Source organism: Diadema setosum, chromosome 2 (genome assembly GCF_964275005.1).
Source record: "Diadema setosum chromosome 2, eeDiaSeto1, whole genome shotgun sequence".
Lineage (NCBI taxonomy): Eukaryota > Metazoa > Echinodermata > Echinoidea > Diadematoida > Diadematidae > Diadema > Diadema setosum.
The window spans coordinates 20,334,148-20,348,749 of NC_092686.1; the positions used below are offsets into that span (position 1 = coordinate 20,334,148).

Here is a 14,602-nt window from a genome sequence, read left to right on the forward strand (position 1 = left end):
CCCTTTTAAGTATCCTTTTCATATTTATGAAAGAAAGACCACACTTGTGAAGGAGTGGTATAAATCTACAAGAAATTACTCATAAGTAGGGTAAGAAACTTTTTCATTTCAACAACAGGAATTTCCAGTGGTTAGCAAGCAAAATGTGATGAAAAACAGGTAGGATGTCTGACTTCAGTGGAGAGCAAGGAGACCTCTCTCCGCGTGCGATCTGGCAGATCCGGGCTACTGTAAGCTGCAGTGATGGGAATCAGCCTGTAATACGTGTGTGTGTATAGATGTGTGTGTATGTGTCTGTGTGTGCATTTCATAGCTCTTCTGCTATGTCAGGAAGTTTCCACACAGACATGCCCTTTCAAATACTTGCTGCCACACTCGCCTTTGTTCTTGTGTTCGCACAGGCGTGACGTCCCTTTTGTTGAAAACGCAAGCAATTGCTTGTGCGGGACAAGCAAAAGGTATTAGCATTTTTATAAGCAAAAGGTTATGCATATGGATTTAAGCAATTGCTTGAGCTAGACCTTTTGCTAGACGAGCTTGTGCTTTTACTTGAAGCACATTCGGCCCATTGTTTCTGACATTTATTTGCTGGTATCTCGGTAGCTTTAGCTCAATTATCCCAAATTCAGATGTGTTGTACTTTGAACATTCGTCTTAAAAGTCCATGTCATTGTTTTGCAATTTGATAACGTCATCACACTGGAAGTTGTGATTAAAGGCAAAGTCTCAAAATCAGCCAAGTTTACGTGTTATGTCTATGGGAGGTGATTTTTTTTTTCACAACCATGCATTGACTTGATAACGTTCTAGAAGCTTTAAAGTATGGTGAACGAGACATCAAAATCAAGAAAATCATATTAAAAAAGGTGTCAAAGCAGAGGGAAATGTTTCCTAAAACAGATAATTAATGTGACTCATTAAAAGATATTCGCGCCACTGAGAAATCGCGAGTTAAAACTGACTGATTTGCTTCACCGATATTAGCTCCGGAACAGCTGTCTTTTTCGAGCCCTAAAATATGACGTCACGAAATGAACAAAACCCTTTACAAGTGCAGCGGGACATCGAGGCCACCATTCATAAAGCACGTATTTCTTGGTGGGCGGATGCAGTATCTGGCCTGTCTTTAGTCGCCTCTGCTTTCTCGGCTGAGACATTAAAACGTCCAAATTTCCCTTATAGTGTACGGAAAGACTTTGAGTTTGACATCGAGAGTGAATTGAGTGATGACAGTGACAATGACACTGATAGTGACAGTGGCAAAGTCGGAGCGGTAGAAGAAGCGATTGAGAGGCGACGGATATGGATGGCCGCCGATAACACAACTCGTTTGGGACATACATGGAAACGGGCACACTGCCTGTCCATACGTATGCCCCAAACGAACCACGTCCGCAACGGCCCTCCATAGACGGAGCCCACTGTGTGGATGGAGTAGTAGCACAGCGCACATTTCATGACGTCATAATTTTGGTCAACAAAATTTTCGCCGTCAGATCGGGTTCTGGTGGTCTAAAAAGAGTCTTAAAACACCATCTCTCTATCGTTCTGGAGACGTTTTTACCTTCTGAAAGTTAATTATTCATATTCCTAGAGACTTAAGCTTTCCAGGAATGTATAAATCACCTTGTTTATGAATATCGTCCTTTTTTTCTCGTTCACCATACTTTAACTCATCTGATTTTGCTCCTTTTCCTCTGAAACTTAAGTTTGTTGTAGCTGAGACAATAAGCTGCAGTACCTTGTAATCATGCATTTTATTTTTTTCAAATCACTCCATCAGGTTGGTAATTTTGCAGCTTAAAACTGAAAATGAGAATGGAATGTGGACGAGATGATTCCTGATTTATCTTTCACATATAAGCTTACATTCCACAAACTTTTCTCGTCAAGACGTATAGCTGAGAGGTTAAAGGTGCCGTCTCTGGCGCCAGAGACGTAAGGTTGCACACGTGCGGGTTCGAACCCCACAAGATGATGAAACAAAATACCTCTTCTCTTTTACTTTTTTTTTTCAATGGAGTAATTCCACTTTCGTCCATGTAGAAATCACGTTCTCATGTAAACGCACCCATACGCACACACACACACAGACACACACACACACACACACACAATATCCCTTTGTTTTGTGTTGGAGACTACATTGCTTCGACTGCTGCAAAATTTTGCAGGCTTATAGAATTTGTCAAACTGATTATATTATATAATGACGACGAGATGAGACATAGCCCTCTTGGCTATGCAAATAATGGTCAAAGTTCATATTTGAAAATACAAATGTTAAAGTGAAGGTGACTCTTGAAAGACTTTATCACCATGTTTGATTTCTGGGTTTTTTATTTTTTTTTATTTTGAAGACCTATTGATAAATATTCAGTTACATAGCCTGTCAAATCGACTTACTTGCACACGCCGACACACGCATGAAATTTCCACTTGGTTGCATGACAGAAACAATTTGATCTTAATTATGTAGGACTGTATAATGAACTGGACTTCACGAATGTGTCTCAATATAACTTCAAGTCACTATTTTACATCATTTTCGTTGTCAAGCACCCGTTACCGATATCTGATGACCCCCAGCGTATTACCTAACTCGTCTTCGGTGATCAGTTTCATATCTTGTTTCTTTTTCTTTCTTTCTTGTTTTAAAATAAACTCACAGCTCATATGCCCAGCCTGGTCAAGCCTCATGCAGTGATAGTGATGGTTGGCCTTCCAGCCAGAGGAAAGACATATATTGCTAAGAAGCTGGCCAGGTATCTCAACTGGATTGGCATCAACACAAAAGGTTAGTTTTCAGAGTAGTTCATATGGGATCTGTGGTCACTAGGATTACTCTGAATCCAAGTGAGTGTACCAAAATTCTTGGGCAGGAAATAATGATACCAATTGGCAAGTGCTTTAACAATTCACTGCTATGGGATGTATCAGGTATCATGACCAAATTGAAGGTCATCAGATTTCACATTGGCATGTATTTTGATATGTTACAAGTTTTAATCACATTTTGAACACATATAGACAATAAATTTATAGTCTATATTTTGAAAAACTTCTAACACTTACTTTAGAAGTAAGTGTTAAAAGTCACTTTCTCAAACCTTACTTGAGCATTAGCAAATATTTCATATTGATATTTCATATTATGGTAAGTAATTTGACAGTGAACTCATTCCCTCTACTAATCCCACTTCGGAATTGTAATAAGCTCGATACCTTCAAATCTAAGCTGAAGACCTATTTTTTCCAGCAACGTTGTGAATAATGTGTGACGCACTGTGGGAGCTGGGTGCTTTTGAATGTTCTACAGATAGATTGCACTATATGAATTAATGCTGTTCCTCATCAATTTTCTAAATCTCACTGCTGTATTACTGTATTTATATGTACATAAATATATCAAAAAGAACATTTTTTCAGGAATGGATTTGTTTTTGTTTGTTTGGTTTGGTAAAAGTGACTTGTTATCTATTTATGAAACATCACATTTTCAGAAAAATTCATTTGATTTTGTTTATATTGGACATTACACTTGCATTAAGAAAAAATCTTTAGCCAAGGTTTCAGTAATACAATTACAATTAGAGAAGCACTCTGAGAGCACAGACCTCCGCCAAGTATGCAGCTCATTTCCACCACTGATCTTGTTAAGTTCTTCCATATAATAGAGATATAGTGATTTCCACCCACACGTACTGACAGCATTGTGTGCTGAGAGTCGCCCGATTTCCCAATACACAAGCCTTTGTTTCGTCATAAACCCTCAGCTGCGCGGCGCGCCTCGCCCTAGCAGAAACTAGAGTACGCACTTTAGTGCGCGCATGCAAACCTCAAGTACGCGCAGCCTGAACTCCCAAGTTCATTGACCCTACCTGCCATCCTTCATAAATTCCCCCCAAATTCTTGGATCATAGTAGAGCGGTTAAGCCCTCAAAATCATGAGAATTGTGCAAAATTTGACTAAAGTATGAAACTTTCACCAGTGTTAGTACATACCATAAGATTCATTTTAAGATCGGGAGGTAAGTCTGATTTGACCTCTGATGACCTCCAGAGGTCAATGAACTTTGAATATCAGAATAATATCAGAATATTGATGTTTGGAGGCATTTGTGAATGATAGGCTGAGATCTTGGTTATGCTGCACTAAATATGCATTTGTACTACAAATCTTCTGATTCCACAGGGCATTGACCTCTGATGACCTTTAGAGGTCAATGACCTCAAAATACCATAATATTGATCTGTGATGTTATTAGTTAATGATAAATATGGTTAAGATGTGCAAAACAAGCATATCTGTTTTGCAATGAAACTGTCTTCATATTCCAAAGAGCAATGACAGGTTTCTAACTCTGACCTCTGGTGACCTTTTAGAGGTCAATGACCTCAAAATATCATAATATTGATCTGTAGTGTCATTAGTTAATGATAAACATGGTTAAGATGTACAAAACAAGCATACCTGTTTTACAAGAAATTGTCTTCATTATTCCAAAGAGCACAGATAGGGCTCTACCTTTGACTTCAGGTGACCTTTAGAGGATGTGCAAAACAAACACAATTGTAGCCCAGATGGCTACTAGCATGTTTATGATAAAGAATAGAATAGAATAGAATAGAATAGAATAGGATAGAGAGTAAAAAGAAAACAGAACACTGCAGTTGTTTTCCTAGACACCCTGTGAGGTCAATTATGCTCAGTCTTTTCCCCTTCTTGGAGTTTATGAAACCATTTATCTTCCTTCCTGCTATTTCCTTTCTTTTTTTTTTTTTTCTTTTTTTTTTGGGGGGGGGGGGGTCAAAACGACCTCTTCCAAGAAAAGTCTATGGTCATAGGAATTTATAAGTTTGATGTTGGCTACTTTCCCCGCTAGTGGTCAGCACTCTCCATCCCCAAAGCCCCGCGCCAAATTACGGAGAATGACGTGATGACGTGTTTTTGCCCTCTGATCCCCAAACATAAATGACCCTCTGAGCTGGAAGGTGGCCCTCCTGTCAGAATTTATCCCTCTATTTTAGCATTTATGGTTTAGTGGAGTGGGTCAAACAGGAACTCCAAAGACAAATTCAGGGATAATGACCCAGAACAACAATGACGCTGGTTGCCATAAGGACACTAATATTCATTTGGTTTATCATTTTGATATCCAAGAAACAATAAAGTCTTTACCAGTGGTTACAGAGAACAAGTGAATGAAGAAACTAAAAGACAGTGGGCGAGTTAATCAGAAAATGAGATGAATCATAGAAAATTGAGTTTTCACAGAAACGAATAGGAGGAGCAAATTGAACATTTGACCAGTAAGGAATTAATTTCTAGTGAACGCCACACCCCAATATAAGATTGAGCCAATGAAATGCTTTAGGGAAAGGCAGTTTGTTAGTAAATTAGTTATAAAAAAAACATGTCTCAGCCGAGAAATCAGTTAGAGTGGCAAGCACAGTGGGAGCGGCTTCACGCTATGTAGTGAAGCAAAGGCTGCAGAGTTTTGAGGATTTTGAGAGAATTTTGAGGAACTTTGAGAATAGTTGGAGACCACAGAGATAAAGTCAGGAGTTCCACTTTCCTGGTACATCATGCCCCCCCCCCCTCCCTCCAAGTCCACCAACTAATCTTTATCGACGCTGAATGCACCATCGACCTACGCTGTGAATGTGATGAGGATCTGACTGTCATGACTGAACCGGCGAGCAGCAGGACAGTAGGAAAAACTATGAGTCACGATAACACAAAACTTTAGTTTATGCCAATTTGGAGTGCAATCACAAACTCCAAATAGTCAACTGGTGTCATCGGAGATGGAGATGTTGAAGCGCCCTGTCAGACTGATACAAAGTGGAGAGTGATGGTGACGAAGAGAATAGGCCTACTGAGAGCGTGACGGCAGACCGCTCAACGGACGGCCCAGTCACACTGACGAGATCGACAATGACATGCAGACGAGGACCTCATTCGTCGACCGAGAGTAATCATTTAAGAGGAATGACTTTCATTTACGTTTGAAGACATTTCAAGAGATGTAGTAGTCTGATATGTTAAGGGGCAAATCATTCTACTGTTTGCAGTCTTGTAAACATACTTGCATCTTTAGCGAAAACTGTTCGAGTACGTGGACAGTGATAAGTAGGCCCCTATAAATCACTCTGTCAAGTAAATTATATATGAACTAAATGGCTTCTTTTGAACATGTATTATGTTGAAAAGTTCTTGGTAATTCTTTTCCAGGCAAAATGTGTACATGAAAATTCCGATGTTAAAAGCATGTGATGGGAAATGTAAACAGTACGTGCGAATGCTTCTGTGTTTCCTGCTAAACTTGTTTGTTAGTGGGGAAAAGAAAAGAAAAGAGAAGAGAAGTCTCGCTCTACCACGTCTTCATACCACAACGTCTACGGATATTTTTGTTTCACATTGTTAGTGGAGAAAAGAAAAGAAAAGAGAAGTCTCGCTTCATGAGAGATGTTCAGATCCCGCTCGACACCACAACGCCTACGGATGTCTAGGAAGAAGGTGGGTTTGAATGTCTTATAGGGCCGATAGAGCACCAACAGTAAGTGCAGATTAATTGGCACGCTATCTTTTGAAGAGAAACAATACTTTGTTTCACACAAGATGAAAAAGCAGAAATTCAATTCAGTTCAATAGTTTATTTATTTCCATCATCATAAAGAAAAGAAAAGAAAAAGTTGATATAATCTAAAGTGATACAATTTTTTTTTCATTTCTCTTACACTCGTCTGATAAAGGATTTTTTCAATACAATATAAAGTATATTATACATGAATGATGTCGTAAAAAAGAAACAATACACTTTGTCATGGCAACAAAAATAGTAAATAATCACAATGATGGAAAATGGAAAACAGTGTTCCACTAAAATAGCCACGCTTGTAAAACGTGGAACACTGGAACAAAACAACAACAGCACCAATTTGTTATACCAATAAGACATATTCATTTTAAATTCTTCTATATACTATTGTACATTGTTACTCATTGATATAATGATGTTGATACTATAATGAACAATACTTACTAGGATTTTAGGATGCAGACGTATAAACTATATAACATATCACATTTGTGGCACAGACACTATGGGGCCAGGTGTGCCAGGAAAATTGAACGGAAAGGAAGATATGCAATCGGCCACAAAAAACATAACGATGACAACAACAACAATAACACAATACACAGAAATAACAGAATTTAAGGACTGAGCAATGTTGTGTGTAAACATACCGTCCCCTCTAGCAAGAGGCAAAACACTCTGTCCCTCGGATAGGACATAAAATGGAGGTCCCGTGTATGAGAGAGTAATAACTCATGCACGTAAAAGATCCCGCTTCATTCATCGCAAAGAGCAGGGTGTCTAACCTGGTGAAGTGGTCCCACCTCACATCCAACTGGACCCCATGGAAGACCAGCTTAACGTAGCTGAATATGGGCTATCCAGCCATCTTCGCAGATGGAAATTAACAAACAAACAAACAAACAGCTCACTGTGTGCAGACTGAGCAGGACCCGATAATTCAGAACCTCTGCCTGAGAAAGGCTTGTAGCCTATCCCGTGAGTCAAAAAGAAGCTTTCTTATCATCTCGTGCATCCTGTACTCTATGTGCAATGCACTCATCATAGAGACAAGCTTGCCTTCACCCAAACTGTTTAGATATTGCCATTGGAAGACTCTGATGATCGCATACAGTGGCTGTGCACCTATAAGAACGCTGGTCTGACCTCAGGATGTCTATACAGTTTAGTCGTGGAGGAGATCTGTGTGCCGATCGCGTGCTTCACTGAAGACGCAGATGCTGCACTGTCTTGAAAGAGATCGAGGGTATAGATCTAGACCAATTTCAGCAGGTTACACTGAATCATCACTTGCTGGCAGAGAGTCTTAACCGGATCATGCAGGTGATATTACCCGCTGCCAGCGTACCCTGATTCACACATTGGATGCAAACCGGATGGCGGCATATTGGAAACAACCAATATTTGGGCATGGGGGCACAACTCTTGGCCAGGCCCAAGTGTTACTGTTAAGGAGTATTGGGCATAAAGAAGACAATTAGAGTAAATAGTAGTTCCACTCCTATTTGGAATTGAGGTTCCTAAACAGGTCATTGAAAAAATGCCCAAAATTTCCTGACGTAATGACCCAAACTTAATTGGATGACAATAGCAAGTTGCAAGACACAGGGTTGCTTCATGTGGAATGCATGTTATGCCTCACAGTATGTCGCTTTTCAGATGGTCCATGACGTCACTGTATGCTCCAGGACCATGAGTCATTCACCGAAACCATACAGCCCACGAGCTTGACACTGACCAACACAGGCCCGCCAGCTCGAACCTAGGTAGCATTGCCCATGAGCTTGACACTTAGGCAAACCAGGCCCATAAGAGTCCGACACATGGGGGGAGGGGGAGGTCCACAAGACCTACACTGAATAGATTAAGCTTTCTGATGTACCCGGTAATACATATATAAATCTCGTGGGCCTTGTTTTCCTCGAGTGTCGAGCTCGCGGACCGCACAGCTTGTGGGTCTATTATATTTGATGTTGAGCTTATTGACCTTGTTCATCTACTAGTATAGTATTTAGGTCACAGGATGTATGACTCATGGGCTGCATAACTCATGGGCTGTACGACTCGGGTTGTTTGACTCGTGACGTACATCTGATGAGGTGGGCCTGTTGTTTTCTGGTTAGCATCTGTCACCCTTTCATCCAGTTCAAGGGACTTTGCCATATGCCTGTTCACAAACTATTAAGCATCAACCCAAAATATGGTACTCCTCTCCCCACCTTCCATGTTTAAGCGTACAAATTTTGTCCAGTGCAAATTGGATAATGTTACACATAATTTCATGCAAGCTAGTCTGCATAACTAACCCAAACATAAATATTATATTTGAGGTCACTGCCATCACTGAAGACACGTAAGCTTCATTTCTGAAGTAATTGACTGCTCACATTCCTGAGACCTGTTACTATGAACCAATGCTTTGTGGAATGTGCATACATACTTTGATTATTTACGTCAAGGCATGATTTGTACATGATTAAACATTTAGGATTAAACCAATGAAGCCAAACATCAATATTTGCAATCCTACACAAATTTTTAGTGATATTCTAAAAGTCTGACCTTACATTGTCCTTAGAGGTCAAAGTTGGATATACACAGGGTAATGACCAATGTTTTGTGGAATGAGAAGACACTTCTTGTACAATGTAGTATAAATGCTAATAGCATAATGCATGATTGCACACCAGGTATACAGTTAACCATTGAATATACATCAAATATCGATATTTTGATATTTTGAGGTCATTGACTTGTCACAGTCCTCAGAGGTCAAAGGCAGAGACATGTACATAATTTCCCTTGATCTGAGGAATAGGAAAACGATTCAGTTGTAACACAAATGAATTTTTAGGACATCGTTATGTTTATCATCAACCAATTGCACCAAATATCAAAATTCTGATAATTTGAGGTCAATAATTGACCTCTGGAGGTCATTAGAGGTCAAAGGTAGAAACCTGTCAAGGATCTATGGAACATGAAGACAATCCCGCTGTAACAAAAATGAGTTTTTAGTACATCATTACCATATTATTTAACATTAATCAATGACGCAAAATATCAATTTTTATCAAATTTTGAGGTCATTGACCTCTGGAGGTCATCAGAGGTCAAAGGTAGAAACCTGTCAGGGTTCTATGGAACATGAAGACAATTCCACTGTAACAAAAATGAGTTTTTAGTACATCATTACCATATTTAACATTAATCAATGACGCAAAATATCAATTTCTATCAAATTTTGAGGTCATTGACCTTTGAAGGTCATCAGAGGTCAATTCAGACTTACCTCCCGATCTTAGAATGAATCTGATAACATGCACTAACACTGGTGAAAGTTTCATGCTTTAGTCAAATTTTGCACAATTTTTAGGCTTATCTGCTCTACTATCGCTACCAAAAGTAAATCGTTTGTTACTTGTGTCATTCTCAACCTTTTCTGCAAGTTTCTTCCCAGTCCGTTAACTACTTTTTGAGTTATTTTGCACACAGACAAACGAACTAACTAACTAACTAATGAACAAACAAACCAACGGTAACGAAAACATAACCTCCCCCCTTGGTGGAGGTAATAAAGACTCCTTACCAAGATGTCTACAATGAATCAATAGAGATCGTCAGATTTATAATGCAATTATGAGATGATTTTGAGAAAAACTTGGTTGGGAAATACACTGTACAGTCAAATCTGCCTTAGCAGTTATCGCACGTACAATGTACATGTATGCGACCACTGAAAAAATCCTCCCAAGAGGAAAACCATGTTAAAAAGATCCTGTGCTAAATGGCCACCTGTCTGATGTGGCCAGCAGCTACCAATTTTGTCCCCACAGTAGATTTTAACCTGTCTATGACATGGCCACAGACCCACACAGTGCCTCAGCCAGTCCAATAATTCAGCATGTTTTTCTGCTTCATGGCTGTTAAACAGTTCATTGATCGCCATCACTGCACAGAGACTTCAACCCTAAGCACCTTCTGATCTGGAGATTGTCCCCCCTGAAACCCCTAGCAAACGGGAGACTCCAACTTTATGTGCGCGAAGTTCCTTGCGGCCAGGGGCCAGGGCCCGCTCAAGGACCCTGGAAGCTTTAGGATTCTAGATTCTCTCTCGTGCTATCTAAGGCTTATTTTTCATCATATGATCAGCTGACGATGGCAATAAGTAAGAAATCATTTCAAGCGGGAGACACAGAACCAAGGCGGGAGAAATTAAATTTCAAGCGGGAGAACGGGAGATTTTGCAAAAATGGGCTTTCGGCGGGAGATCTCCCGTCGAAAGCGGGAGAGTTGGAGTCTCTGACTGCACTCTCCCACCATTCAGTCATTGTAATGCACCCGTGAAAAGCTTGCTTACTGTACACAGTGCTAATAGTGTGCAACAACTCGATCAATTACTGGATACGCCATATATTTAGCGAGTCTAAATTTTACGTGATTCGATACTTCCCAACAATTTTGTGAGTGGTTAAATTCGCGATTGTGGAGTACAATACTGAACAGAGAAATGTTTGCGTGCACGTGGCATTCATGTTGAAATCAGAGTTTATCATTTAGCGTGTTTTTAAATTTGCGAATAGCACCTGATTTGTGAAATTTTGAAAATAAAAACCTCGCGAAATATTCGCCGTGTACAGTATATACTGGCATTGTTCAATGCGATGAAACATGTGCATAGTATTACATATTCACAGGTATGTACAAGTAAATACTTATAGATGTATACTAAGATGTGGATGTAGGCAATACAAATAAATTGTCCAATAACTTGTCTTAGTTGCCAACTGTCTTTAATGGCCACTCTTTTCATCTCCCTTGGGTGGCCGCTATAGACAGGTTTGACTGTGATTTTATCAAACAGATGGACTTTATAGAAAGCATTTTTTAGAGCAATCTGGTTTATTCTGTAAACCCCCCAAACTGTCATAAGTTTAACCTCAATATCTTTTTATATCCCCACCCACACATTGTGTGTGTAGGGGTATAGGAATAACTCTGAGGCAGGTGGCCGGTTGGTCGGTCGGTCTGTCAGTCGGTCGGTCTGTCAGTCGGTCCGTTGCTAAATCTTGTGGATTGAACTCCTCTCTCATTTTTCGAGCAATTGACCCCAAATTTGGCATGTGTGACGGCTATCAAAGGTAGATGTGCAAGACACCTTCTTTGTTAGTATCACATAATGCGTTGCCATGGCAACGGCTTATTTTCATAAAAAATTGTGGATGAAACTACTCTTTCATTTTTTGAGCAATTAACCCCAAATTTGGCATGTGTGACCACTATCAAAGGAAGATGTGCAAGACGCCTTTTCTGTTAGTATTGCATAATGCGTTGCCATTGCAACAGCAAATTTTTGAAAAAAATCTTACAAAATGTTGTGGACTGAAGTACTCTCTCAGAGTTTTTTAGTATTTGACTTGAATTTTGGCACATGTGACCACTACAGAATCTGTGTGTAGAACACATCTTCTGTCGATGTTGAACAATGCGTTTCCATGGTAAAATTTTTTTTTTCACTAAAAAGAATACTAAAATATTGTGGATTTAGCTATCTCCGTCAGTCTTTGAGCATTTATGGCTTGAATTTTGGCCTATGTGACCGCTATGGTATGTAGATGTGCAAACTTAATCTTTTGTCATTGTTGAACAATGCGTTGCCATGGTAACGGCATATTCTGAATGAAAATCATACAAAGATACTGTGGATTCACATATCTCCCTCAGTCTTTGAGCATTTGGCTTGAAATTTGGCACATGTGACCGCTATAGTATGTAGATGTGCAAACGTAATGTGTTTTTTTTTTTTTGTCATTGTTAGACGATGCATTGCCGTGGTAACAGCATTTTTTTTTCACTAAAAAGCAAACAGAAATATTGTGGACTCGGCTTACACCCCTAGTCCTTTAGCATTTAACTTGAATTTTGGCACATGTGACCACTGTAGTATATAGATGTGCAAACCTAATCTTATGCCATTGTTGACCAATGCATTGTCATGGTAACAGCATATTCTGAATGAAAATCATACAAAACTACTGTGGATTCAATTAACTCCCTCAGTCTTTGAGTATTTGGCTTAAAATTTTGCACATGTGACCGCTAAAGTACCTAGATGTGCAAACCTAATCTTTCATCATTGATAAACACTGTGTTGCCATGGTAACAGCATATTTTGAATAAAAATCAAACATATCTCTGTTGATTCAGTTTGCTCCCTCAGTCTTTGAGCATTTGGCTTGAAATTTGGCACATGTGTCTGCTGTAGTACATAGATGTGCAAACTTATTCTCACATCATGGTTGAATAATGCATTGCCATGGTAACAGCATATTCTGTATGAAAATCATACAAAAATACTGTGGATTCAGTTTACTCATTCTTTGAGCATTTGGCTTGAAATTTGGCACATGTGACCCTTATTGTACATAGATACTGTAAACTTAATCTTTTGTCATTGTTGAACAATGTGTTGCCATTGTAACAGCATATTTTGATTTAAAATCATACAAAAATACTGTGGATTCAGTTAACTTCCTAAGTTTTTGAGCATTTGGCTTGAAATTTGGCACATGTGACCACTGTAGTACCAAGATGTGCAAACTTTATCTTTTGTCATTGTTGAAAAATGTGTGGCCATGGTAACAACATATTTTGAATGAAAATCATGCGACGATGTGATTTCAGCTAACTCCCTCAGCTTTTGAGCATTTGAGTTGAAATTTGGTGCATGTAATGGCTATGGTATATAGTTGTGCAAATTTCATTTTTTTGTAATGTAAAACATTATGTTGCCATGGTAACAGCATTTTTTAATCAAAATCATACAAAGTGCCAATTTACCTATCTTGCTCCCTCAGGTTTTGAGCACTTGACTTTACATATGGCACAAGTGACTATTAGTGAGCAAAATATACATTTATTCAATGTTGAACAATATATTGCCATGGTATTTGTTTTTTTTTCAGTGAAAAGCATACAAAGTAATTGCTACTTGAGCTAAATCCGTCAGTGTTAGGTGGGGGTATTATTCACATTGAATGTTAGTTCTAGTTTGTTTTGTTTCATTCTTTTCAGAAATCATATTCATTTGAGGAATTTTTAATAGTTGCCATTACGGAGTACATCGGTTTGTTTGTTTCAAATGTGACTGCCCAGCTCAAAACCCACAAAAGGGGAACTATAGGTCAAAATCATTTTTTCAATACTTATGTCAAAGTACTAAGTTCTAAGCTTGAAAAAATATTGAACTTATTAGAATTTGACCATCCTAACCCGTTTAAAAGGGACCAGGACCATGGCAAGTCCAAGATAAGGTCCCCTCAGAAGGCAAAATTTCATCTCTGCTCAATATTGACATGTTTGGTATCATTTTGAAGCTTATGAGTTGAAGTTTTGATTTCCATGGAGGAAAAGACGATATTATGTAAATTTATGCAAATTTTGATGGTTCTTGTAGCGAACGGAGCTACGTGGTCATGGAAATTGGGTGTTTTTTCAATCTCAAAAACAGTTTGGGGGTAAAGTTACATCGTCTAAAAGATATCCAGTTTTGTTAACTAGCTTCTTAGCTTTCTGTAGATATCAAACTTGTCATATTTCTAGATTCTCTATAAATTTCTGCTTTAACTACAAGTTATAACAAGTTAATCCAAAATGAAATGAATTTCATTATTCTGAAGATTCGTTATTCTGCATTCTCCATAAAAAGATGTTTGTTTATTCAAAATGAAATAGGATTCGTTATTACAAATATCAATATTGTGGTGTCATTCTGAAGGTTATTCCTGAGTAAGGTTTGCTAATCTGAAGATGACAGGGATTTTTGTTGCTCCAAAAGTTTGTGAACAGAAAAATGAAATAAGGTGAATTTTGTGAACTGAAAGTAAATAAGGATGAGTATTTTTACAAACCTTTGGAATTGCAAACTTTATATTGTTTTCGGATTAACAAACCTTTGGAATAACAAATCTTATTCCATTTTTGGATTTATGAACGTT

The 14,602-nt window shown here is 38.7% G+C and overlaps 1 protein-coding gene across 1 annotated transcript in view; it reads left to right on the forward strand.

Moving 5' to 3' along the window:
• Positions 1-14,602, forward strand: part of LOC140240637 (6-phosphofructo-2-kinase/fructose-2,6-bisphosphatase-like) — a 141,955-nt gene that overhangs the window by 46,267 nt on the left and 81,086 nt on the right. The window contains exon 2 of the mRNA XM_072320393.1: positions 2,672-2,797. Within this exon, the coding sequence (XP_072176494.1) occupies positions 2,677-2,797 (121 nt within the window). The 5' untranslated portion in view covers positions 2,672-2,676. The remainder of the gene's footprint in view (positions 1-2,671; positions 2,798-14,602) is intronic.